The sequence below is a fragment of the Podarcis vaucheri genome (genome assembly GCF_965113315.1).
Source record: "Podarcis vaucheri genome assembly, chromosome: 3".
Lineage (NCBI taxonomy): Eukaryota > Metazoa > Chordata > Lepidosauria > Squamata > Lacertidae > Podarcis > Podarcis vaucheri.
In genome coordinates, this window is record NC_138761.1 from 984,076 (window position 1) to 1,011,400 (window position 27,325).

Here is a 27,325-nt window from a genome sequence, read left to right on the forward strand (position 1 = left end):
CCACGTGGACCCAGGACGGCCGCCAGCAGCCGGGGATCAGCGGCGGTCGCTCGTGGGTCCCTCGGTCTGCCCGTCACCCCCACGATCCACGCGTGGAGAGGAAGATTCCTCGTGTTGCGCGTGGCCGGGGCTGGGCAGCAGCCGGCAGGGCGAGGAGGAAGGCGGCGGCGGGCGGGCGGTGGCATCTCCTGGGAAGCTCCAGTTGCCCCTCTCCCCGGACCCGGGTCCTCCTTTCCCACGTGCAGAATATTAGGCAGGCAAGGTGATCTCTCCCCCTCCCACGCTGCAGTGGTACAGTCCATTCTGCCGCCGCGGCCGCGCGCATCCTCTCATCTTGGGGCGTCCCCGGGGGAGGCGCGTGCCTGCGTGTGAACGGGGTCTGTCTATCCGCTGTCGGAATCCGTGTTCTGGGCTGCTCCCCGGCTTCCCTGCCCGTGGGAACGCTTCCCCGTGGGCCCTCGCCACCTCCGGCAGCTGCTTGGCAAAGCCCCGGTGCCCACCGAAGCGACGAAGCGGGCAGCCCGCCGCGTTGGCAGGGCATGAGCGGACGGCGGGTTCCTGTGCCAACCCCTGAACGGTGCCAGGATGAAGGAAATGCTTCTGGCCGCGCTGCTCCTCGCGGTGCCAGCCAGCTGGGCGGCCCCAAAGGAGGGCGCTAACAGGTACCAGGGGGGAACCTGGGGGTGGGGAAGGAGGAAGGAGAAAGGCTGGGGTTTGGAGCTGGGGAGGGGGTCCTTGGTGCCCCCTCCAACAACACCTTCTCTTTGTGCCCTTTAGGTCGGAGCCCCTCCCCAGTGCCAGGGAGCCCCCCATCCCGAACCCCCTCGACCCAGGGCAGGAGTCTGCCAGGTGAGTTCCTTGCCCATCGCACCCCTTGCCCCCACCCCTTTGCCCCTGGGGAGGACACATTTGGGGGGGGGAGACTGGCAGAGAGGGAGGCAAGGTCTCTCTGCCTCTGACCCACTCAAATAAGGGCCCCCCAGGCTTGAAGCTGAGGAACACCCCCAAAAAAACCCCACAGAAATGGAAGGGACCCCAAGGGTCTTCTAGTCCACGCCTCGCAATACAAGTGGGCAGCTCAGTCCTTGCCCCTCGCCAGGCAGAGAATGGGCCCCCTCCCCTCTACTTCTGCCTCCCCCCCAGCAGTCAGCTTTCTTTTTTTAAAAAACATGATTTTTATTGAGTTTTCCATATTTCATTTCATTTCATTACACATATCACAGCTTCTATTATTTGCTCAGACAGAGCATCAACCTCTTTTCTGACTTCCCTATAGCCTTAACGCATCTATCGCATTTCCATAATCACTTCTTTATCTTATATCAACATTCAAGAATCACTCTCTCATAGCACCTTAATTTCACAAAGCTACAAACGTTTTCAAATATTTCAAATATTTACAAATTTCTTTCAAATAATAAATGAATTTGCTTCAGTCCTTCTGAAACCTTTCATCTGGTGGATTCCTGATTCCCCCCCCCCCGTCAACTTTGCCAACTCCACAAATTCTACCATCTTTATCTCCAGTCTGGGGAGTTCTTGCTGTTTCCATCTTTGGGCCAGGAGGATTCTTGCTGCCGTTGTGGCGTACATGAACAAATTTACATCTTTTTTATGAATTTCTTCGCTAATTAACCTCGATAAGAATGCCTCTGGTTTTTTGCTGAAATTATATTTTAATATCTTTTTTAGTTCGTTTAGCAGTCAGTTTTCAATTAGGCCTGGTGCTCATTCAAGCCCCCAAACCAGGCATCTAGTAAGGCAGCTTCTGAACATATACAGGTAGTTCATCCCTAGCATATAGTAAGAGGGCCTCTGAGCATGTGCAGAATATGCACCCTCCCCAATGAGGAACTGGAGGTGTCCCTCCCCACCCCTTCAAGGCGCAGTTTCCCCATCAGGCATTTTGATCCTGAGCAAACAGGAGCTGCCCCAAATTCTTTGTCTGCAAATGCCTCAGTCTGCCGGTCCCTGGAATGGGCAGATCTTGGCTCCTTCCTGACCGTTGAGCCCATTGCCCAGGCCCAGGGGCTCCCTGCTGCCCCCTGCCCTTGCCAAGCCCCACAACCCTCCGCTGCCTCCTGGTTTGCTGACCTGTGGCTTGGCCTGGCGTAGGTTGATACAGGAGTACCTGAAGAACGTCGGGCAAGAGGATGGCAAGGCCAGCGCCATGAGCAGGAAGCAGGGTAAGTTGCAATGGGGTCCCAGGGCCAGGGTGGCCTTAGATGGCACTGAGTGCCAGGGCCTGGCAGGGCAGGGAGCGTGAGCTGGGGGCGAGGGTAGAAGGCTGGCCCTGTGCGCCCTGGGGGTGGGTGGGTGTCTTTCTTCCAAGAGGGGCCTCAGGGAATCCCCTGGGGCAGGTGACACTGTCCCGCTCACTTTATTTGGGTTGGGAAGAAATGCTTTGGGGAAGAAATGGGTAAAAAAAGAACAAATCCTGCTGGGGGAGCTGAGCGAACCTCAGAACAAGCACAGGTGTGTGTAGCAAAAAGCGGGGTGGAGGGGACGGGACAGCTGGAGCAGCAGCTGATTTTGGCAAGAGGAAAAAAGAAGAATAGAACTGTAGAGTTGGAAGGGACCCTGTGGGGTCATCTAGTCCAACCCCCTGCAATGGAGGAGTCACAGCTCATTACACACACACACACCCCTGACAGATTACAATCCAGGCTCTGCTTGAAAACTTCTGACCCAGGAGTGTCTCCACCCTCTTCCACTTGCAGCCAGAAAGTCCTTGCTAAGGTTTAGTTAGAATCTCCTTCCCTGTAATTCGAATTCGGGTGCCGCCCTCCGGAGCAGGATGTAAACAGAGCGAGGGGAGGGGAGGCAGGGAGCCTATCTGTGTATGGCAGGAGAGGGGAAGTCAAACAGGGAAACTAATGGGAAATAGGTGCTTTGGGTCTTGAAGAGAGAAGAGGGGGGCCCTGATCAGTTTGCTGGGGGGGGGGGGAGCCTCTCTCTGAGCAAAACCAGCAACCTCCATACCCCTTTTGAAGTTGTTAATGGAGAAATCTGAGGGCTCCCTTGGACAAAAAACAAGGACACCAGCCAGGAATACCAGAGCAAAAGAGCAGCCAGGAGGCCTGGTCTTGATTGAAGACTGTGGCCACAGGATTCCCACCTGCCACCAGGTGGAACAAGATGGAAGCCCTGAACAAAAGAGCCCCCCAATTTTTATTAGCTGCTCATCCCCATGTTACACCCCCCAACTACATCACTCATACATCACGGTTACATCATGAAAGGGGAGGTCTGGTGGCAGGAATCTGAGCATCCTGGACCCTGCCCCATGGTTCCCCTTGCCCTCCACCAAACACCCATCAAGGGGAACAAAAGAGATATTTCCCTGTTTCCCAGCCAAGTTCATCACACCCTTTTGTCTTCATCTGGGTTTGTTATTTCTGGAATCGCTACCTGTCTGGCACTCAGGTATCAGGATGCCAGGGATTATCCCTCAGGCAGAGGGGCTGCTGAGGAGCTGAGCTCACCTGTCTAGATGAATTTCTGAAGTTTTCCCAGTGAGCCAGTACAGAGATACATTGATCAGTGAATTCTTACATTTTGTATTGTGCAGCAGAGGCCCTTTGAATAGATAGGAAGAAACTGTGATGAAGTGTTTTGTGGGGACAAGTCACAAAAGTCACAAACGTGATTGCGCTGGTTTTGGTAGTGGGCTGCATGTGCATGATATCTGCTGGAGGGGCAACCCCCCCCCACCTGTACCTAAATTCCTGCAACAAAGTTAAACCACTCAATAAACAGAAAAAGACCTTCAGGTAACAAGGTGTCACTATTAAAAGCACCTTTTTTAAGCCATAGCAAGGATGCTGGGAAAGGGGCCTCCTTGCTCCAGAGTCGTGGCCCTGCAGATGGCCAGCATCTTCCCACTGAAGCGCAGCCTGTGATTATGCAGAGCCTAAAATAAGTCCCTGGCTGCCCACACAGCCCAGCTGGCTTTGCTGTCTTTTCCCAAGGGAGCGGAAGGAAGGAAGGGAGGGTTTCCTTCGGACATCCAGAGGAGGGCAGCCAAGATGGTCCCAGCCGGATGAGGAATGGTTGAGACAGGTGGGGTGTTTGGCCGGGGAAAGAGGAGACTCAGGGGAGACAGGAGAGCCACCTTCAAAGATATCAAGGGCTGAACCATGGAAGATGGAGAAAGCTTGGGTTTTTTGCTGCTCCAGAGGTGAGAACCCAAAAGAATAGATTGAAATGCTAGAATAACGGCAGATCAAGTTGATGGATTATGCGGAAATGGCTAAAATGACCGGAAGAATCAGAAATCAGGAAGATCGAAATTTTAATAAGGAATGGGGGAAATTTATAACTTATCTTAAAGACCATTGTAAACAGTTAGTTAGTTAGTTAGTTAGTTAGTTAGTTAGTTAGTTAGTTAGTAGGACTGGAATATCACTTGTAGCTTAATGGTGAATTTTGGATACAGTTGAGGTAAAATATGTGGATTATTATAAAAGATGCAGGAGGAAATGATTAACAATAGGACCCACAAAGGGGAGGATGGAAGTCCAGGTGATTCCTTGGAATCTTGTTTTTGTGTTGCATGTTGAATATGTGACTGTGAAATTTTAATCTGAAAAACCAAATAAATTTAATTATTATTATTTTTTAAAAAATGCAAGAAAGGAGATTCCCAGTGAAGCAGCTGCAACATCTGCCCAGCAACTCTGGTCTGAGTGCTGGGGACATCAGGGAAAATAGGTGGGGAGGGCTCTGTGGGTCAGGAAGGAGAGGTGAGAGGGTGGGTGGGTGGGAGTCCCAGGCCGCAGGAAAACCTCCACCCCACAGCTGGAGTCACTCCACTGGCTCTTGCTCTGGGCAGGATTTGGGCTCCTGTGCTCTCTGGCTCAGCCCCCCCCCCCCAATATCTCACCCCTCTGGTGTTTGCAGCTCTGTTGCTCCTCTTCGCCCTCCACGACTATGACAAGAGCGGGCGGCTGGACGGTCTGGAGTTCATGAGGCTGCTGAGCGAGATGCCCTCCCAGAGAGACAGTTCTGTGCCGGACTCGGTAGGTGCCGCTTTCACTCCTTGGCCTTTGTGTGCCAGGCAGAGGGCGCATCTCTGCCCAGGCTGCAGGAGCTGTGAATCTGAGTGCCTTCCCTGCTATGGCTGCCTCCGCCTGCCTGCCATTTCAAAGCTCATCTGCTTTGTTGTTGTTGACTCGTTTAGTTGTGTCCGCCTCTTCGTGACCCCCTGGACCAGAGCACGCCAGGCCCTCCTGTCTTCCACTGCCTCCCCCAGTTTGGTCAAACTCATACTGGTAACTTCCAGAACACTGTCCCACCATCTCGTCCTCTGTCGTTCCCTTCTCCTTGTGCCCTCCATCTTTCCCAACATCAGGGTCTTTTCCAGGGAGTCTTCTCTTCTCATGAGGTGGCCAAAGTCTTGGAGCCTCAGCTTCAGGATCTGTCCATGGAGTTTTCTTGGCAGGGATACTGGAGTGGCTTGCTGGTTCCTGCTCCAGGTGGATCACGTTTGGTCAAAACTCTCCACTATGGCCTGTCCATCTTGGGTGCTCCTGCACGGCACGGCTCATAGCTTCTCTGAGTTATTCAAGCCCCTTCGCCACGGCAAGGCAGTAGTCCATGAAGGGGCTCATCTGCTTAGACATAGGCAAACTCGGCCCTCCAGGTGTTTTGGGACTGGAACTCCCATCATCCCTAGCTAACAGGACCAGTGATCAGGGATGATGGGAATTGTAGTCTCAAAACATCTGGAGGGCCGAGTTTGCCTAGGCCTGGCTTAGAATCATAGAATTGTAGAGTTGGAAGGGGACCCCTAGAGTCATCTAGTCCAGCCCCCGCCAGTGCAGGAACCTCAGCCAAAGCATCCGGGGCAGAGGGCCATCCAACCTCTGCTTTGAGACCTCCAAGGAGGGAGGCTCTCCAGCCCTGGACAAGCAGGAAAGTGTCTGGAGTCCACGGTCAGAGGCAGCTGGGCTTCTGAAGGGCCATCGCTGGAGACCGCAGAGGGGAAGAGTTCCTCTTGCGCTCAAATCTTGCTTGCTGGTTTCCCCTTGGGGATCGGGTCGGCCATGGGGGGGGCACGATGCTAGACTAGATGGGCCATTGGCCTGATCCAGCAGCCCTCTCCTCCTAGCCCTCTCCATGAATTTGTCTAACCCTCTTCTAAAGCTATCACTGCTCCTTGTGGCAGTGAGTTCCAAAGTTTAATTATAAGCTGCATGAAAAGGTTCCTTTTTTAATCTGTCCTGATGCTTCCAACATTCAGCTTCAATGGACATTCATGAGCTCCAGGGTGATGAGAGGGAGGAAAACTTTTATCCAGCCATAATTTTATGAACCTCTGTCCTGTCGCCTCTTCCTTGCCTTCTCTCTGAATTTCAGTCCCAAATGCTGCATCCTTTCCTCACAAGGCTGTGGTTGCATTGCCTCAATCTTTTGGGTGGCCCTTTCCTGAAACTTCTCCAACTCTTTAAGAGAGACGTGCAAATTCCCTGCATGCCAACCGTGATGGGCACCTGCCACCTGCAGAACCAGAGGCGCCTTGCCTGTGCAAGACCTTTTCCTGGGGTCTCAGCAGGGCAGAGGCCTTGCAGGGACCCTCCGGTCCTCTTAGGGGGCTTCTGTTCTTACTTATAATTTTATGGTCTTATTCTCCTTGAGGTTTTATTTTTCCAATCAAGGGGTGTATAAAAGTTATGAAATAAATGGAAATGCCCCCCTTGACCCCTGCAGGTAGTCCTGATGGTGGACAACATCCTGGCCACTCAGGACCTGAACCGCGATGGGCTGCTGGAGCCCTCAGAGCTGCTTCAGGGGCCCTGGCACAGCCAGACCCCCACCCTCCTCGCTGCCCCCAATAGAGAAGAGGGTGGCGTGCTGCGGGCACCCCATGGACCTGATGGACAAGGCGTCGGCCACCCGGATCCTCTTGGCCAGCAAGGCACTGCTGAGTCCCCGGCTGCGTCAGAGGCGGCTCAGAACCAGGGCGTGATGGAGGCCCCTTCGCTGAGCCCCCCGGCACAGAATCAGGAGGGGGCACCGGGGCAAGGAGAAGCAGCTGAGGCACCTCAGCCGCAGGAACCTGGGGAGCCTCTCATGCCAGGAGACTGAAACACCCCCCCCCCCGAGAGAAAGGGGGCCCAGCGGAGGAGGACTGAAAAGCAGAGGCTGCGCAGGGTGGCAAAGTTGACTCCCAGCCCCTAAAACCACAGTTGGAAGGGGCACCCAGGAATCACAACTAAAGACTCCTTGGCCGATGGACATCCACCTGCTGCTTAAAAATCTCCTCCAAGGAAGGAGAGTCCATCGCCTTCGCAGGGAGTCTCTTCCACTGTTGAGCAGTTTTTACTGACATAAAGTTCTTCCTATTGTTTTTGTCAGAGATGCATTTATTGCCATTTGAATCTATGGGTTTGAGTCCTCCCCTCCAGAGCAGGAGAAAGCAAGCTTGTTCTCGCTCCCACTTGACAGCTGTTAAAATATTTCATGGACGCGGGTGGCGCTGTGGGTTAAACCACAGAGCCTAGGACTTGCCAATCAGAAGGTTGGCGGTTCGAATCCCCGCAACGAGGTGAGCTCCCGTTGCTCGGTCCCTGCTCCTGCCCACCTAGCAGTTCGAAAGCATACCAGTGCAAGTAGATCAATAGGTACCACTCCAGCGGTAAAGTAAACGGCGTTTCTGTGCACTGCTCTGGTTCGCCAGAAGCGGCTTAGTCCTGCTGGCCACATGACCCGGAAGCTGTACGCCGGCTCCCTCGGCCAATAAAGCGAGATGAGCGCCGCAACCCCAGAGTCGTCCGCGACTGAACCTAATGGTCAGGGGTCCCTTTACCTTTCAGATGGTTGAAGATGGCTCTCTTATCTCCTCTCAGTCTCCTCTTCTCCAGGTTAAACATAACCCAGTTCCATCAACTGCTCCTCATCAGGCTCAGTTTCCAGACCCTTGATCATTTTCGTTGCCCTCCTCTGCACACCTCCCAGCTTGTCAATATCCTGCTCAAATTGTGGTGCCCAGAATTGGACACAGGATCCTAGCTGGGGGCCTGACCAAGGCAGAATCGAGTGGGACTATTCCTTCATTTGACCTGCGTACTAGACTTCTGTGGATGCAGCCTAGAATAGCATTAGCCTTTTTTGCTGCTGCATCACACTGTGGACTCATGGCACACGTACTTTTCTCATGTTCTACTCGTAAGCCAGGCGTCCCCCATCCTATATTTGTGCATCTGGTTCTTCCTGCCTAAGAGCAGAACCTGACCTTTGTTCTTGTTGTAATTCATTTCACAATTTTGGGCCCAGTTCTCCAATCTGTTAAGGTCATTTTGAATTGGGATTCTGGCATTAGCTACCTGGTGCCCCCTTGCCATGCAATGCCCCACAAGATCAAATGACCCACCAGCAGTTCTTTGCAGGACCTGGTGCCCCCCTCCTCAGCTCTCTCGATTTATGCAATCTCTTCTCCAGTCTGGCAGGACAGAGCTCCTTCCCTCCCCCCTTGCTGTGGGTCACCCTTGGGGGAAACATTCCTGAGTGCTGCTGCAGCTGCAGAAGAGACCCCCCCATTGCTCCATCCTTGCTCCCTTGGCCTCCTTCTTCTGCAACCCCCACAGCCTGTGCTTCTCCCTCCAGTGGGATACTGTGATTGGAGTGTCAGATTATGACCCGGGTTCAAATCCCCCCTCAGCCACGAAGCCGACTGGCCCCGACTCTTAGCCTAATTTACTTTACAGGGATTAATTGAGGGGGAGACCCACGCATGCCACCCAGAGCTCAGAATATAAATGCAAGAGGTAAATAAAATATCTGGGGCAGGCCAGCCCTTTCCATCCTGCCCCCCACCCTAGCCCACACAGGTGGGGCTTCCACACAGAGGCCACTGGTCCAAGCGTTTTATTGATCGGCCTTTGCAAAGAGGCAACGCGGGCAAGTCTCTCTCTCTCTCTCTTGCCCAGCCAGGACTCACAGGGCGCCCGGGCAGAGCAGAGAACCGGCTTTGGCTGCCCAGCCCCTCAGGACCTTTCAGAGAAGCAGCACGCTTGTTCCTCGCTGAGTCGGGGGGGTTGTGTGATTTTGGTCCACGGCTTGACGAAGGTCCCCAGAAAAGATGGGCAGACATGGCTTGCCGCTTGCAGCTCACACGATCCCATCGTAGCCGTGCACACCGCACTTCCGGCCAGCCACCTGGCACCCGTAGGTGATTGCCTCGGCCAGGGGTCTCCCTGGAGGGGGGGGGGAGACGGGGGTCAGTTGAGCTCTGAGGCAGAGAGGTGCCCTGGGGTTCAGGCGGCAAGAACTCTCCCCACCAAGACCCCTCACCCCAGGCTCCATTTAGGGGCGGGCAGAATTCAGGGCTTGCGAGATTTACTTCTTTTTCTGCTAAGAAGCCAAAGATCCAGCAAGCGCAAAATTGTGGTCAGAGGAGGGAGGGGGAACAGCAAAGAACGAAGGGACATGCTCTGTCCATGCTCAGCCGCCCCAGGAATTTGGGCTACCAGAACTGAACTCACAGTCCCAGAATCATAGAATTAAAGAGGGGTTCTCTAGGCCAACATGCTGCAATGCAGGAACCATGGGGCAGCCCTTCAGATAGTGGAAGAGGGCTCTCCGATCTCTTCTCAGTCTCCTCTTTTCCAGACTAAACATACCCAGCTCCTTCAACCATTCTTAATAAGGCTTGGTTTCCAGACCTTGCATCATCTTGGTCTCCCTCCTCTGCCCACCTCCCAGCTTGTCCACATCCTTCCTAAATTGTGGTGCCCAGAACTGGACACAATATTCCAGAATCGAGTGGGACTCTGATTTCCCCTGATCTGGACCCTCGACGTCTGCAGATGCAGCCTGGAACGGCACTGGTCTTTTTTGCTGCTGCATCACCCTCTGGGCTCAGGTTCAGTTTGGGGTCCACCAAGACCCCTCGATCCTTTCCCCGTGGGCTTTCCTTGTGCAGAGGTGTAGCGCAAAGGGAAGGATCTGCACCCGTGGCTCTAAGGCCAGGGGCTCCGGGGCCCCGAGTCTGGGTTCTGCTGGGCCCATCCGGCAGGGCAGCAGACGGAAGAATCAGCCCCCACCTCCGCCCCTCCCACCCCACCTGACTTACTCCTTTCTTGTCACTGAAGCCGTGGGTTCGAATCCTACCCTCCAGAGCAGGAGAAAACAAGCTTGTTCCCTCTTCCATGTGACAGCCCTTGAGATATTTGAAGATGGCTCTCCTATCTCCTCTCAGTCTCCTCTTTTCCAGGCTAAACATACCCAGCTCCTTCAACTGTTCCTCATCAGGCTTGGCTTCCACACCTCTGCCCACCTTCCAGCTTGCCAACATCCTTCTTAAATTGTGGCACCCAGAATGGGGCACAGGACTCTGACCAAGGCAGAACAGTGGGACTATCGCTGGTGCCAACTCCAGGGGGCCCTGGGCACCTGCAAGTTTCTTGTGGGTGCTCAGCGCCCGCATGGCAGGGCCTCCATGACGTCTGGGGCCTCGCAAGGAACTGGAAGTTATCTCTGAGGCCTCGCAGGGCCTTGGAAGTCTTCTGGGGCTCCCAAGCGCTGCCTCATGACATCACGATGTCATGTTATGTTGCGCATGTCGCTGGGCACCCATAATCCGGGGTCCAAGTTGGTGCCACCGGGTACTATGAATTCCCTTGATCTGGGCACTAGATCTGCTGAGATTAGCATTTGATTTTCTTGCTGCTGCATCACACGGTTCATAGAATCATGGAATCGTAAGTGGGGACCCTGAACGCCATCTAGTCCCACCCCCTGCAATGCAAGAGACCCCTTTCCTCCCCCAACTCCAGTCCTGGTCTCCCCCCACCCAAAAAACCCCCTTCCTTCTTTGCAGAGCCTAATTTAGAAGCAATCTTCTTTGCTGCTCCTACAGTTAAAACTGACAGAAAATCCGAAGCGATGGTGATCTACTGCAGACCCCCAGAGATCTCTCCATAGATCCCATGTCTGATGAGCTTGTTGCAGAACAAATCACAAAGGGGAGACATACAGGGGACAGGGAGGAAGAGAGAAGCCCCCGCGACTCACCCCTGCTGAGGGCCAGGATCACGGCCGCGTTGAAGGTGTCTCCGGCACCCAGGGTGTCCACCACCACCTCGGGGGAGAAGGCGTCCGAGTGAACCAGCACCCCGTCCGGCCCCATGGCGTCGGCCCCCTCCTCAGCCCAGGCACAGACCAGGGTGGCTCTGGGGGGGGGGGAGAAAGAGGAAGGAGCCTTTAGCCTTGGGACAGAGACCCCGCAGGTGCCTGGGTGGGGAGGCCCAGGGGACAGCCAGAAAATGGGGGCACCCCAAAACACCCTCCCCACCTCCAAAAGGCCTGGTTCTTTCTCCCAAGGGAGCTGGGCTCAACAGGGCCTGTTTGGTTCAACCCAGGGAGGGGGAACTTTGGGGAGGGGGGGGTCCGCCAAGTCCCAGCAGCCAGGATGATGAAGTCCCATCCTGCAGACCAGCTTCACAGGTCATTTCGGCAAGAAGAATGGCATAATAATAATAATAATAATAATAATAATAATAATAATATCCACCCTTCACCCTAAGGTTCCAGGGCAGGTTGCAGCATTGGAAAACATATTAAGCACTACGTAAAACAACTTACAACCACTTTAAACAAGGTGGCTCTGAAATAACAGGAACTCCAAGTGTCAGAAGTTGCTTTGTAATTTTTTTAAAAAATGTAACTCATTTTTAATGTTTGCTCTAATAATAGTAGTAGTAATAATAATAATAATAATAATAATAATAATAATAATAATAATAAATTTATACCCCTCCCATCTGGCTGGGTTTCCCCAGCCACTCTGGGTGGCCTCCAACAAAATATTAAAATGCAATAGTCTGTCAAACATTAAAAGCTTCCCTGAACAGGGCTGCCTTCAGGCGTCTCCTAAAAGTCTGGTAGTTGTTTTTTCCTTTGGCATCTGGTGGGAGGGCGGGTGCCACCACTGAGAAGGCCCTTGCCTGGTTCCCTGTGACTTACGGATATTTTATGGATATGGATATTTTAAATGAACATTTTAAGACCATCTTTTTGCAAACCACTTGGGAGCCTTCAAGGTTTAGGGCAAGCGGCGTAGATACATTTTCTTAAATAAAAACACTCTGTAAAGAAAAGATGGAGGGAAGAATAAGGAGCAGTTCTGGAGCGTTGCGTAGAACTGCAGAGTTGGGAGGGACTGTAAGGGTCATCTAGTCTGACCCCCTTTTGCCCAACATGGGGTTTGACCCCACGACCCTGTGGCATTTCCCACAGAGCACCGAAGGGCCAGTGGCCAGCTGCGCATTACATCTAGATGCTGGAGTTGGCACGGGTTCCCCTCCCATGCCAGAGGGTGGGCAGGGGGGCTGAGGGGCACCCAGAGGCAATCCAGCCTGTCCCCTTCTCCTTGGGGGGTCTCCACCTACCCCGGCTTCAGATATTTGCGGAGCCCCTTGACAGCTTCGGCGGCCGAGTAGAAGCCCCTCGCCTTGGCCACGTCCTTGCTGACAAAGACCTGGAGGGGGGGGGGAGAGAAGCCAGAGTCACCTTCTCCTCTTGGTCTCTCTCTCATAACACTAGAATTCCCAGGCACCCAAGGAAGATGAATGTTGGAAGATGCAGAAAGGACTCGTTCCTGCAGCACAGTGTTAGACTGTGGAACTCCCTCCCACAAGATGGCCACCTACCGGGACGGCTTTAAAAGAGGCTCCAGTTCCAGAGGCCCTCTAGACTCCTGGGGTCTTAGGGGTATTTGGCCCCTGTGAGGCGAACAGGATGCTGGCCAGCAGAGCTCATTTCATGTTCTGAGGTCAGTCCTCCACCCCCAGGGCGGCACTGCCTTCCTGCTGCTCAGCCCAGGCCGTGCTTCACAAGCAGAACTTAGAACGGGAGAGTTGGAAGGGACCCCCAGGGGTCATCCAGCCCTGTTGTGGTTCTGGGCAGTTGAGAGTTAACACTCCCAGGAGGCCTTCTTATTAACTGGACGCATTGCCCATATAATCCGGGCATTTTCCTGTGGGCTGAGCTCTCTCTGAGTGCAGAGTGTCTGAGAATGTGAGCAAGATAGTTTCAGTTCTGTTAGAGACAGAAAGGTTTTCTTTTCTGTAGGTTTTCTTTTCTGTTTTGTATGCTTCAAAATAGTGATAGATTAGAAGCACTGGTGTCAAGCTGAGTTATTGAAGACACCACACAGACACGGACAAAGCCACAGTTCCTGCATGACCCACTGGCATAGCTGTCAACTTACAGATTTGAAAATAAGGGACCAGCAGCCTCGAAAATAAGGGATCAGCAGCCCAAATAAGGGATTTTCCAAGGGGCACAGGTATGTTCAACTTCTGAGCCCCTCCGAGCCAAAGGCATAAAGCCCAGCCAGCAGCCAAACGAAGCCTCAAGTGGTGGTTCCCACAGTGCAGCAACCCAGCAAAGGGGATGCAGCAAGGGAAACCACCATCACCTCTCTGCTGGGAAGCGCTGAGCAAAGGCGAGTCCCCAGGCAAGGCGGCCGATTTGATTGGCACAAAGCATGCAAGCTCCACCCCCCCAGTCGTTCTCAGACTCCTTATTGGGTGAGCAACGCAGCCAAGCAACCCAGTTGGAGCCTCCCTCCTCCCTGGCCGGCAGGGAGGGAGGGAGAGGAGCCGCTTCCTTTGAAACCCGGGAAATTGAAGGGACATCATCAGTAAGGGACAGCAGCGGGACACGGCGCTGGGATAAGGGACTGTCCCGCCAAATACGGGACGGTTGACAGCTGTGCCCACTGGGTCAAAGGATTTATGACCCACAAACTTTAACAAGCCCAACCCCCGGCCACGCAGGAACCACAACTGAAGAATCCCTGCCAGATGTCCACCCATCTTTAAAATCTCCAAGGGAGTCCGTTCCATGTAAGGAGGACGTCCTGAGTATGGAGGAGCCTGCCCCCCAGGACGAGGAGGTTTGCCTGGTCCAGCCTGTGGCTCTTTGGAGCCGCGCAAAGGCCTCTTCCTCAGCCAAAGGCCTCTTCCGTGCAAGAGTCAGAAGCAGCAGCTGCTGTGCTCAGATGCTTTTCCCCTTGCGCAGAGGAGGCCGTGGGGCAAAGGACCCGGGCAACGCTGGGCAGCGCCAGGGAGGTGACCCTGAATGGGGGCTCCTGCTCCGAAGTCAGGGGGCTGTTTGTGGTCTGTGTGTGTGGTTTGGGAGCTGCACAGCCAGGGAAAAAACAAGGCTGTCCAGGGTTGTAAAGACTGCAGAGAGAATAACTGGGTGCACTCTTCCCACCTTGGCTCAAATCTACACTTCCAGGTGCCATAAGAAAGCTGCAGAGATAGCGCAGGATCGTGCGCACCCCGGAAATGATCTCTTTCAGCTTCTGCCTTCTGGAAGAAGGTCCAGGGTTATAAAGACTAGGACCAGCCGCCTGAGAAACGGTTTCTACCAAATGCGATTTTGGTTTTAAACGCAGTGTAAGCTAGTCTCTATGGGAGTATATTGTATTTAATTATGGGGTATCAGAGTTTTTAGGGGGCTAACCAGGCTGGGATAGCTGGGATAGCAGGCTTGTTGGGTTTTGAATGTCTGATGTAGATTTTTCAATTTTCTTGTTCTGTATGGGACAATGACAATGAAGATTAGCGTCTCGTTTCTGCCCCATCATCCTGGCTTCTCCCCCAGATAGAGGCTTTCCTACCACGTCTCCGTAGCCGAAGAGCTCGTATATCTCTGGCCGCGTCTTCTCCACCTCCACGGACGTGGTCACTCGGTCGGACGGCGGGCAGGTCCTGTTATACGCCTCCACGCGCTGGATCATCTTCACCTGCTCAGAGGCATTCCTGCCCTGGGGGTGGGAGAAGGTGGGTCTCAGAGGGAGGCAGGAACTCACCCTGGCATCCCAGGGAGCTTCCGTGGCCAGGACAGCTGCACCCACAGCCAGAAGGTTGTGGCCACGGCAGTCCTGGCAGTCATGCTCTGCTGAGCTCTAGATTACTGCAATGCCCTCCCCGTGGGGCTGCCCATGAAGACTGCCTGGAAATGCCACCCCTCCGGGCACCAGAGGGTTAATGGCCAACAGCTGGCATCCTCAAGGGCAGGGACTTATAGGCAGTGGCTCCCAAATTTTCCTGGGCCCCTGCCCCCTTGGTTCCATAAAGTCCCTCCCAACGACCTCTACCCTATAAAAAGCATTATTCAGCGTGCACACAGAGGAGGAAAACCCAATAAAATTCAAAACTGGAATGATTGCACATTTATTCAAAATCCAGTTAAAAACTAGTTAGTTTAATTAACTCGACAAAAGTGATAAACTTGATCCAGTGATGCCAATGAAGTCTGATAGGTCATGAATAGCTCCAGCGCCATGGAGCCCCTCCTTGACTCTTAGTGCCCCCCTCCCAGTAACCCCACGACTCTAAGATCCAGTAACAACAGACTTTAAAGGGGGCCATCTCTGAATCAAGGCCCTGCAAACGCGACACGAAGCCCCCTTCGCAAAGAGGTCTGGCCTGTCGCCTGCGGAGTGAGCGGCCTTGTTTTCAAAACCATTGCATGTGTTGACTGCCTCACAGGAAGTCTTGTTCCCAACAGCTGTTTCTGTGTGCGAATGGCCAGTGTTGAAAACTTATCAATGGCCACCTATAATAATCATAATCATAATAATTTAGTATTTATACCCTGCCCATCTGGCTGGGCTTCCCCAGCCACTCTGGGCGGCTTCCCACACAGTATTAAAATACAATGGTCTGTTAAACATTAAAAGCTTCCCTAAAGAGGCCTGCCATCAGATGTCTTCTAAAAGTCTGGTAGTTGTTGTTCTCTTTGACATCTGATGGGAGGGCGTTCCACAGGGCGGGTGCCACTACCAAGAAGGCCCTATGTCTGGTTCCCTGTAACCTCACTTCTCTCAGGGAGGGAACTGCCAGAAGGCCCTTGGAGCTGGACCCAGGTGTCCGAGACGCTCCTTCAGGTCTACTGGACCGAGGCCATTTAGGGCTTTAAAGGTCAGCACCAACACTTTGAATTGTGCTCGGAAACGTCCTGGGAGCCAGTGTAGGTCTTTCATCCATACTTTTCCGTCTTCATTTCCTGCTGATGGCAACCCCTTGTGGCACCTGCAACTCAGGAAGACCCTTCCTCCCTCTCGCTCCCCCCCCCCAATCTCCCCAGCAAGGGCTTCCTTCACTCACCTCCCAGTGGATCCACTTGTATTGAGACAGGTTGACCTGCTCAAAGTCAGCAGCCGTCACGTCCGGCAGGTTGCTGGTTGGGGGTGGCGGGGAGAAGGCGGAAGGGTGGGATTGGGGGGGGTACAAAGGTCTATGAGATGCAATGCCTTCACAGCCTCCTCTCCCACCCGAGATTATTCATTTGAACAACTTGAAGACCCCGATCTGGTCATTGATTACAAAGCACAAAGCAGAGTGTTGCTGTTTTGGCCTCCCACTGTGGCACAAGCCAGACCCAACTGGTGGGGTCCATGCAGCCAGACACCCTCTCCCTATGGGCCCCCAGGTGCCCCACAAAGTATGTGAGGAGGGGGCATCAAGGCAAGAGTCAGCCCCTCTTCTCTCCTCCCCCCCAGGGTCCTATCAAGAAGCCCACTGCCTCAAAAACACGGAGGGTCCATCTATGTCTTGGGTGCAAGTCTGATCTTGCAAAGAGGTATGTCCACTTTGATCTCGTTCTATGTACAGTAGTGCCTTGGTTCCCAAACACCGAAAACCCAGAAGCAAGCGTTCTGGCTTTCAAATGTTTTTTGGAAGCCGAATGTCTGATACAGCTGTCGGCTATTGTTTCCGGGGCGCCTGCACCAATCAGAAGTTGCACCTTGCTTTTCGAACATTTCGGAAGTCAAACAGACTTCGGATTAAGTTTGGCGCTTTTGTTTTTGCTATTTATTTTGTGTTTTTGCTTTTGAGGTTTTTCCGGTTAATTTGTTTTTGTGACTGTATGGAACCCAGCTCAGCTACTGATTGATTAATTGTGTGACTGCGGAAATGGATAAAAGCAAGCAATGACTATCATCAGTGCAGGTGAGGGGAAAAAATAATTTAAATTTTTATCATCTACAATACTGTCTTATTTATTTTATAGTACAATACACCGATTATTGCTTTCATTTTATGGATCAGTGGTCTTGTTAGATAGCAAAATTCATGTTAAAATTGCTGTTTCAGGGGTTGTTTTCCAAAGTCTGAAACAGATTAATCCGTTTTGCATTATGTTCTATGGGAAAGTACACCCTGGTTTTGGAACTCTTTGGTTTTGGAACGGACTTCTGGAACGGATTAAGTTTGAGAACCAAGGTACCACTGTATGCTGGGACCCTTCCAAGGTGCTGGCTTCGATCTGCACAGCCCCAAAGAGCCGGACTCAACATTATTCAGGGGCTGCCTCTGAGCTTGCAGAGGTGAGTCGGATGGCCCTTGGAACACGACAGTTCTGGGATTGTGGCCGAAACCCTCACATTTGGATAACCAGAAGGAGCATCATCATAAGAACCTAATAAAAGCCTGCAGGATCAGGCCAGGGGCCCATCTAGTCCGGGATCCTGTTCTGAGAGTGGCTGACCGGACCCTTGTGGGAAACCGGCAAGCAGGATCAAGACTCTCCCTGCCTACAGTTCCCAGCACCTGGTCTTCAGAAGCACCCCTGCCTCCTCCGTGAATTTGAGGTGAGCAAGGGGGGCGATGGGACACCACAGAGGTTGACCAAAGAGCAGGGAGGAGATGGGAGGGAGAGAGACGTTCTTCTTCCTCTCCTGTAGAGGCAGTGATGGCCACCAACTTCAAAAGGGCAGCAGGCCAACAACGTGAAGGTCAAGAGCTACAAGTGACTGCAGAGTCTCAGAACTGCCCAGTTGGAAGGGACCTCCAGGGGCCGTCTAGTCCAGCCCCCTGCAATGCAGGAATCACAGCTCAAGGATCCCCCGACAGATGGCTGCCAGAGCACCTTGGGAGGGAGTCTGTTCCGCTGTCATACGACTCTTGCCATTAGAATATTCTTCCTGCCACAAGATCCCAGCAGGAAAGGACTGTGTCCCCCACCCAGCAGCCCCCCTCCCTCCCAGTAGGCTTCCTGCTGGGGGATCCGGGAGGTCCCTGGAGGAGCACTTTCCTTGGGCCTGATCCGTCTGGCTGCTGCAGCCGGATGCTTCCCACATTCTAAACTCTTCTAAACTCTTTGCTCCATTAGTCCCTTGCACTGAAAACTGGGGGGGCGGGGCGCTGTGGGTGGAGAGGCACCTACTGCAAAGGGTTAACGCTTGGCTCCAAGCCTCAAAGAGGAACCTTCTCAATGATTAACTGGCAGAGTAGGAGCAGCGGATCCTGCCCCCTGAGCAAAGGCCGGCCAGAACCCCATCTGGGGCTCAGCTGCCATTTCTACCCCTGGCTGAGAGGGGCCAAGGATCAAGTCCAGCAGATGTCTCCATCTGGGGAGGGGGTGCCAGGGGGAAGAAGGAGGGACCCCTCCCCAGCCCTCTTCTCTCCCCAACACAGCCCCTGCCGCCTCCCAACACCATACCCCGCTTTCCAAAAAGCAAGGGGAGGGAACACCCCCCCCACCTTCCTCTATCCCCACCTGCCCCTAAGAGCCCCCATTTGCTCCCTCCTCCAGACCAGGCAATGACCAGGAAGGCAGATCAGGGACGGATTGAGGGAGATGATTGGCTGCTGCATCTGGGCTGAATTATCAGGTGAATCGGAGGAGAATTACTGGGCATGCATGGCTGTGCTTTCCACTCTTCTCCCACTGGGTGGCGCCACTCAGGGAATGCGGGGGGGGGCATTCCAACTCCAATTCAGGCCATAAAGGTAAAGGGACCCCTGACCATTAGGTCCAGTCGTGGCCGACTCTGGGGTTGCGGCGCTCATCTCGCTTTACTGGCCGAGGGAGCCGGCGTACAGCTTCCGGGTCATGTGGCCAGCATGACTGAGCCGCTTCTGGCGAACCAGAGCAGCGCATGGAAACGCCGTTTACCTTCCCGCCAGAGTGGTACCTATTTATCTACTTGCACTTAGACGTGCTTTCCAACTACTAGGTTGGCAGGAGCAGGGACCGAGCAATGGGAGCTCACCCTGTTCCAGGGATTTGAACCGCCGACCTTCTGATCGGCAAGTCCTAGGCTCAATGGTTTAACCCACAGCGCCACCTGCGTCCCTATATTTCAGGCCATAGCTGTCAACTTTTCCCTTTTCTTGCGAGGAATCCTATTCAGAATAAGGGAATTTCCCTTAAAAGAAGGGAAACGTTGACAGCTATGGTTCAGGCTTCTGAAGCAAACCGTAAGCCAGAGGGTGCAGACAAGCCTCAGGCCGCTTGGCCACAGGTGTGGCTCAAGGGATCGGAATTAAATGAAGTTCCATTTAGGAACACTTTGATGTGTATTTTTTTTGGGGGGGTAAAGGGGGACAGGGGAGGGTTTTAGACCATTTTATTTACTTTTCCTATGTCCAGTTTTCCTGTTGTTATTCTGTCTCTCACAGCTACAATAAACCTACTGTTAAAATTATGTACTGGTCATTTCCTCGTCAGATGGCAAACGAGCAAATTTAGCAGGGGGTCAAATACTCCCCCCCTCACTGTAATTGGTTCATTTTTTAAAAAGTAGTTTTAAAATAAATAAAGTCAGTGAGAGGGAAGCTGGAGGCCTTGGCAGCTCAGCCGCCAAATTCCTCAGAGGCCTCTCTGCCTCAGTGCTTCCAGTCTGTAAAATGGGAAGAGAGGATTTGAGCAAGGGGGCGGGGGCAGGGGGGGGGAGCTGGGCAGCTTGGCTTTGGGAACTGTGGGGCAAGCAGAAATTCAGCCACTGCAGCTTTGCACCTGAGCAGATCAGCTTGCAAAACTGAGCTTCTTTTGCTTGTGGTGTAACTGTTAAAAGCTCAAGAAAAAGGCTTGCTAGGGGGGAAAGTGGAGGGAAGTAACCTTAGTACTATTAATGATCAAATGCACTTTGCACTTTAATAGTCCAAGATTAATGATTAATATTAGGAATAAGAAGGGGAGGGGGCAGAAAGAGAGAAGGTGACATTGAGCTGCCCCTTTGCTCTCACGCACCTTGCTCACGCACTCTTGACAATTTATTTCTCATTGACTGTATTTTTCCGTCTATAAGATGCCCCCTATTTGGGGGACTCAGGTTTAGGAAAATGGGGGGAGATGCATCCATGTATAAAACGCCCTCTAATTTTTGACATTATTTTTTAGGGAAAAAATCTAGTCTTATACATGGAAAAATACGGTACAGTCATACCTCGGGTTACAGATGCTTCAGGCTGCGTTTTTTTGGGTTAGGTAAAGGTAAAGGGACCCCTGACCATTAGGTCCAGTCGTGGCCGACTCTAGGGTTGCGGCGCTCATCTCGCTTTACTGGCCGAAGGAGCCGGCGTACGGCTTCCGGGTCATGTGGCCAGCAGGACTAAGCCACTTCTGGCGAACCAGAGCAGCGCATGGAAATGCCGTTTACCTTCCCGCCGGAGCGGTACCTATTTACCTGCTTGCACTTTGATGTGCTTTCGAACTGCTAGGTTGGCAGGAGCAGGGACCGAGCAACAGGAGCTCACCCCGTTGCGGGGAATCGAACCGCTGACCTTCTGATCGGCAAGTCCTAGGCTCTGTGTTTAACCCACAGCGCCACCCGCCTGGAAGTACCAGAACGGGTTACTTCCAGGTTTGGCCGGTCGCGCATGCACAGAAGCGCTAAATCATGCTTTGCACATGCACAGAAACACTGAATCGCAAACCCGCGCATGCACAGATGCGCTGCTGCGGATTGCGATCGCTGCAGGTTGCGAACGTGCATCCCGCACGGATCACGTTCACAACCCGAATGTCCACTGCTGGATTATAAAAATGGCAGCCTCAAAGCGGTTTACAAAACTAAGCACCATACAAATCTTATCGAATTGATAAAAGGGTTGGGACGGTTTCTAGAAAAAGCTGGGTCAATGCCCACCCCCTGGGATGAGTGACAGCTTGCCTGCCCTGTGGCAGCCGGCAAGGTTATTGTTTTGCTTATGTATTTCGTACCCCCCCATCTTGTATCTTTATGCCCCGAACTGCCCTGAGGTCTTTGGGCAAAGGGTGCGATGCAAATTCAATAAATATTAGTCGGCAATAATAAATAGAGGGAGCCCTGTGGCGCCACCCAGTGGCAGGGTCGGGAGTTGGTGGGCGGGGGCAGCAGCTGCCCGCCTGGCCTTACATGTCATAGAGAGTGACCGTCCGAGAGCCATTGTGGCAGTTGACGAGGCAGATGGCGCAGGGCATCTCCCCCCGGCTTTGCCTCACCAGGTGAGAGACATCCACGTTGTAGCGGCGGAAGTCGGAGAGGATGAATCTTGGGGGCAGCGGAGGGGAGAGAAAGAGGAGGTTAGAGGCTGTGGCCCGGGGGGGGGACCCCTCACTCTAAGCACCTTGCAGCGTGCAGGATGGTCCGGGTGCCCGTCGTGGAATTGCTGATCACCATGGAGGTGGGCAGGGGGCACGCCGGGCGCGGCACCACGTGGGCGAGATCCACCTCGTAGCGCTGGAAATCCTCACGGACGAAGCTGGGTGGGCAGAGAAGAGGAGCCCCCTTAGGGGTGGGGAGGGCGAGAGAGGATGGAGACCCCCTTCCTCGCCCTGACCTGTCCACAGTGATCCACGCGAAGGGCACCTCCAGGCTTGACTACTGTAACTCGCTCTATGTGGGGCTGCCCTTGAAGCTGACCCAGAAACTCCAGCAGGTGCAGAATGCCGTGGCAAGACTCCTTACGGGGTCCTTGCCGTGGGATCGCATTCATCCAGTGCTTTACCAACTGCACTGGCTCCCCGTGGAGTACAGGGTCAGGTTTAAGGTGCCGGTTTTAACCTTTAAAGCCCTTCACGGCCTAGGACCCTCGTACCTACGGGACCCCCTCTCCCGGTACGCCCCACAGAGGACCTTAAATGACAATACCTTGGAGGTCCCAGGTCGCAAGGTGGTTAGATTGGTCTCAACTATGGCCAGGGCCTTTTCAGCACTGGCCCCGACTTGGTGGAACACTCTGTCCCAAGAGACCAGGGACCTGCGGGACTTGACATCTTTCTGCAGGGCCTGCAAGACAGAGCTCTTCCACCTGGCCTTTGGTTTGGACCCAGTCTGACCCTTATGTTTCCCTCCCCTTATGGTCTTGATTTATAGGCTACTATTAAAATGAGGCTGCATTTTAAATTGCATTTTAACCTGTATTTTAAATTGGTCCCCCCTCTCTTTCCCCCCTATTATGTTTTTACTGTGATTTTATTGGTGTTAGCCGCCCTGAGCCTGGCTCTGGCCGGGGAGGGCGGGGTATAAATAAAATTTATTATTATTATTTATTATTATTAAGGATGCTCCTCTCCCACTGCTTGGGAACAGGAGTTGGTGCCTAGACTCGCAGGGGTCAGTAAACGTTTTCAGCAGGGGGCCGGTCCACTGTCCCTCAGACCTTTTGGAGGGCCGGAGTATATATTTTTTTTGGGGGGGAAATGAATGAATTCCTATGCCCCACAAATAACTCAGAGATGCATTTTAAATAAAAGGACACATTCTACTCATGTAAAAACACGCTGATTCCCGGACTATCTGTGGGCTGGATTTAGAAGGCGATTGGGCCGGATCCGGCCCCCAGGCCTTAGTTTGCCTACCCATGGCCTAGAGAGTGCTAGAAGCTGAAGGCGCCATTGGACCATGAAGGTATAGGTAAAGAGACCCCTGACCACTAGGTCCAGTCGTGGCTGACTCTGGGGTTGTGCGCTCATCTCGCTTTCCTGGCCGAGGTAGCCGGCGTACAGCTTCTGGGTCACATGGCCAGCATGACTAAGCCGCTTCTGGCGAACCAGAGCAGCGCACGGAAATGCCGTTTACCTTCCCGCCAGAGTGGTATCTACTTATCTACTTGCACTTTGACGTGCTTTTGAACTGCTAGGTTGGCAGGAGCAGGGACCGAGCAATGGGAGCTCACCCCGTTGCGGGGATTCGAACAGCCGACCTCCTGATTGGCAAGTCATAGGCTCTGTGGTTTAACTCACAGTGCCCCCCACATCCATGATAGAGGGCCCCAAATCCACCCTGAGCTCTGAGTACAAAATCTCTGCTGGAGAGCAGAAGGTGTCTCACAGAGAAGGTGGGCATTGGGTGAGGATTCCTGCAGGTACATGGGAGCAAAGCCTTTGTCTTGAGGGGAGCATGAGCTTCACCTTCCCATAAAACTCGGGGTCCAAGCAGGCAGCGACAGAGGGATTTCTCAAGATCTGCAAGACCCAAATACTTACATTCAGCTTCTCAACGCAAGAGGTGTCTGGGCTTCTGATTCTTGGGTGATGTTCCACCCCTGGTAAGCAGCTGCCCTTTGCTCTTTAATCCAGCTGTGTGGTGGCTAAAGGAACTCTGCACATGCTCAGAAGGACCAGGGAAGGTGTGTGGGCCTTTATATTTCACATACCCAGTGCAAAGTCCCAGGACTCTTAATGGATCCTTTCTTAAACAAGACTGCCCTGACACATCTCACAGAATCACAAAATTGTAGAGCTGGAAGGGACCCAAGGGGACATCTAGTCAAACCCCCTGGAATAGGACGAGGCCTCCTTCTCCCAGGCTGACTCTCTCCCCATTTTGCAGACTGGAGTCCTACCATTCAAACTGGTTCTCAGAGCTGAATTCAGCCGACTAACTTCTTGGGGAAATCCAGCCACTGCCTGGAAGGAAACTGCAGGCCCCGGAGTCCTCTGGGGGTCTGTGCCTCTCCCTCACCCGCCCAGCCCAGAACCAGGATCTGACCCTGCTCCTCAAAACCAGCAATGGATGGTGGGGTCAGAAATCAGCAATGGGGTTTTTTTCTGGCATGTTTTGATTTGAGAAACTTTCTGTCCCCCTGAATCTGCAGAGATCTGATTCCAGCATGTACAGCTGACACATATTTCGTAAAGAAAACTCACAAGTATGTAGTGTTAACTTCACATGCTGTAAAAATCTCAGTACTATATAAGTATCTTAAAAGTACTTCTAATTGTCGAAAGTAGCTGAAATCGAAGGGGGTTTGGATGACCGCTGGGGGTCCCTTCCATTCTACAATTCTTTGGTTCTATGAAATGAAATTTGAGGCCAGGCAAGTGAAGAAAACAACCGAGGAAGCAGATAGAAGCGCAGGCTGCCTTTTACTTGGGAGTAACCCTAATAAAATACAATTTGACTTACTTCCAAATAAACGTGCAGGGGGATAAACTATGCCGTTGGAAATTTTTTATTGTGGATAAAGCTTTTGTGGGCAAGAGCCCACTGTCTGAGGCAGGTGTGTTCACGCCCAGGTGTGGAAAAAATGGCAAGGTGTGAGGTCCGATTTGCATACATCAGGGATGTCCAACAGGTAGATAATAATAATAATAAATTATTTATACCCTGCCCATCTAGCTGGGCTTACCCAGCCACTCTGGGCGGCTTCCAACAAAATATTAAAATACAGTGATGTATCTACTGGCAGGTATCTGTGGTAGATCGTGGGATCCCCCCCCCAAAAAAAAAGCTCTAGAATTTTGACTTCCCAAAAAAAGCTCAAAGAAGTTTGGCAGATCACTGCCAGTTTTTAGTAGATCTCAGTCTGTTGAAAGTTGGACATGCCTGGGACACCTGAATGGAGTGGCCACATTTGACCTCAGGTAAACAGAGTGACCATTTACACAGAAGCAGTTGCTGCTAAGCGCTGCTCTAACCACTACCCAACACTTGTCAGTCCTAGAGATTGATACAGAATGGTCACAGACTGCCCTTCTTGAATTTCATTGCCATTTGACTCAGCGCCTTATATTCTCCACTGTCATGGATGCTGAAATTCCTGCCTTGCAGGGGGTTGGACTAGATGACCCCGGGGTCCCTTCTTTGACTCTGCCCTTCTGCCCCAACACCTGCCAGCTGCTGAGCCTTAAATGGCTTCCCTTACTCATTAAAGTAAGACTTGGCTATTCATTTGTCATGCTACTTATTAATGTTAGAAGATAATGTATTACTAAAAGCAGGGAAAGGGCTCTGGGGGAAAATCTAGGAGTGGAAATTCCCCAGCCCTCCCCTCCCCTCTCGGAAAAGGCATCAGGGGTCAGGATGGGACCAGCACCCAAGTCCTGCCCATGCCAGACTGGCCCCTGATATCCCTGGAGGAGGAAGAGAAAGGACGGATCCTGCAAGACAAGGAGCCCATCACAGATTTGCGGAGCTGAAAGGGACCCCAGCGGGCCATCTAGTCTGACCCCAGTCCAAAGGACACCTGGCTGCCTCCTTTGCCAGGTGGCCTCGCCCACCCTCCCCCGAAGGAGACCCGCAAGGCTCCCCCCCCCAGTCACTTACTCTGCGGCGTGGCCGGGCGCCAGGGAGCCCATGAAGGCGCAGGGGGCGCCCAGCAGCGCCAGGACGGTGCAGGTGTTGGAAGCGTTGCCCCCGCGCTGCCATCGCTGCGACAGGCACCTGCCAGCCAGGGAGGAAGGAAGGAAGGGAGGGAGGCCGTCTGTCCCGGGGGCAGGGCAGCGGGCGGGACTAGATGACCCCCGGGGGCCCCTTCCAGCTGGGCTCGAAGGAAGGGAGCCAAGCCGGCAGCCGCGAGCCCACCGCCCGCCCCTGGCACCCGGCGCGTCTCCAGATCCCGGGTGCCAAGGCAGAGCCAGCCGCCCGCCCGCCCGCGGGGAGCCGGGCATCTTTCCCCAGTGCCAGCTCGGCCCCGAGACCAGGAGTGCCCAGGGCAGTGGTTCCATGCGGCGTGCATGGCCCTGGCACCCAAAGTGGGGGGTGCCCTGCCCCTTCGTGGGGCATTTGGTGGGTGCCCGGGCACCCCGGGAGCTGGCACCTCTGCCAGGGGGTACCTGGTGTCCGAGTCCTCGGCCGGGTATCTCTCCACCACGCTGATGATGTCGAGGCACACCAGCCCCACGCACAGCACCCGCTTCTCGCCCATGGGCGCCGCTGCTGCTGCCACCCCTCCCTCGGCTCCCAGGCTCCGCTCTCCCAGCGCAGGCAGGCAGCGCACTCGGCAGCCATTGGCCGGCCCGCGCCCCGCCCGCCTCCCGGGGCTCATGCAAATCGCCGCCTCCCTATTGGCCGGGCGGGGCAACGCCCCCTCTCTCGCCAGCCCCGCCCCGGGATGTGGGGCCGCCAATCAGGAGGATGGGGGAGCAAAGATGTACATTGGGAACAAAGGAGGGGATTCCTGCGTCTGCAAAACCGAGTTAGAGATGAGCTCGCAGTATCTCCACATCTGGGAGAGTTGTGCACAGCTTTGCACCAAATAGTTTGAAGCTCAACATCAAAAAAAGGAAGATCATGGCCACTGGTCCCATCACCTCCTGGCAAATAGGAGGGGAAGAAATGGAGGCAGTGAGAGATTTTACCTTCTTGGGCTCCATGATCACTGCAGATGGTGACAGCAGCCACGAAATTAAAAGACGCCTGCTTCTTGGGAGAAAAGCAATGACAAACCTAGACAGCATCTTATAAAGCAGATACATCACATTGCGAACAAAGGTCCGTATAGTTCAAGCTCTGGTTTTCCCAGTAGTGATGTATGGAAGTGAGAGCTGGACCATAAAGAAGGCTGATCGCCAAAGAATGGATGCTTTTGAATTCTGGTGCTGGAGGAGACTCTTGAGAGTCCCATGGACTGCAAGAAGATCCAACCTCTCCATTCTGAAGGAAATCAGCCCTGAGCGCTCACTGGAAGGACAGATCCTGAAGCTGAGGCTCCAAGACTTTGGCCACCTCATGAGAAGAGAAGACTCCCTGGAAAAGACCCTGATGTTGGAGAAGGGGACGGCAGAGGACGAGATGGTGGGACAGTGTTCTCGAAGCTATAAACATGAGTTTGACCCAACTGCGGGAGGCAGTGGAAGACAGGAGGGCCTGGTGTGCTTTGGTCCAGGGGGTCACAAAGAGGCGGACATGACTAAATGACTAAACAACAACATTCATCAAATGAAAAGCAACAAAGCCAGCAGACCTGATGGGATACCTGCTGAAGTCTTCAAAGTGGGCGGGATTGAATTTACAGAACAACTTCACATGCTCATCAAAAAAATTTGGGAGAGGAGATCCCAGCAGACTTTAAGGATGCCAAAATTATCAATATCTTTGAGAAAGGTGCTGCAGGAATTTATGTATAGGTTGGGGGGGCTGCCCCTCCAGCAGATATCATGCACTACCAAAATCAGCACAATTAAAGGTAAGGTAAAGGTACCCCTGCCCGAACGGGCCAGTCTTGACAGACTCTGGGGTTTGTGCGCCCATCTCACTCAAGAGGCCGGGGGCCAGCGCTGTCCGGAGACACTTCCGGGTCACGTGGCCAGCGTGACAAAGCTGCATCTGGCGAGCCAGTGCAGCACATGGAACGCCGTTTACCTTCCCGCT

The 27,325-nt window shown here is 53.3% G+C and overlaps 3 protein-coding genes across 5 annotated transcripts in view; 1 reads left to right on the plus strand and 2 right to left on the minus strand.

Moving 5' to 3' along the window:
• Window positions 1-27,325, minus strand: part of ABHD1 (abhydrolase domain containing 1) — a 128,826-nt gene that overhangs the window by 10,395 nt on the left and 91,106 nt on the right. The gene's annotated exons all lie outside the window — the stretch shown is intronic.
• CGREF1 (cell growth regulator with EF-hand domain 1) lies at window positions 6-7,203 on the plus strand. Its single transcript, XM_082217958.1, has 5 exons — window positions 6-662; window positions 778-849; window positions 2,116-2,186; window positions 4,903-5,021; window positions 6,712-7,203. The coding sequence occupies exons 1-5, from the start codon at window positions 586-588 to the stop codon at window positions 7,087-7,089; spliced, it is 717 nt and encodes a 238-aa protein (XP_082074084.1). The 5' UTR covers window positions 6-585; the 3' UTR covers window positions 7,090-7,203.
• KHK (ketohexokinase) lies at window positions 8,854-25,950 on the minus strand. 3 transcript variants are annotated; one of them, XM_082217895.1, is made up of 8 exons: window positions 25,789-25,950; window positions 25,280-25,396; window positions 21,146-21,280; window positions 16,128-16,200; window positions 14,636-14,782; window positions 12,393-12,481; window positions 11,017-11,174; window positions 8,854-9,197 (listed from the first exon to the last, which is right to left on the minus strand). In XM_082217895.1, exons 1-8 carry the CDS (start codon window positions 25,878-25,880, stop codon window positions 9,112-9,114), a joined length of 897 nt encoding a protein of 298 aa, XP_082074021.1. In that variant the 5' UTR covers window positions 25,881-25,950; the 3' UTR covers window positions 8,854-9,111. The 3 variants fall into 3 exon arrangements, with proteins under 3 accessions (XP_082074021.1, XP_082074022.1, XP_082074023.1); XM_082217896.1 differs by lacking the exon at window positions 21,146-21,280 and adding an exon at window positions 21,357-21,491; XM_082217897.1 differs by lacking the exon at window positions 21,146-21,280.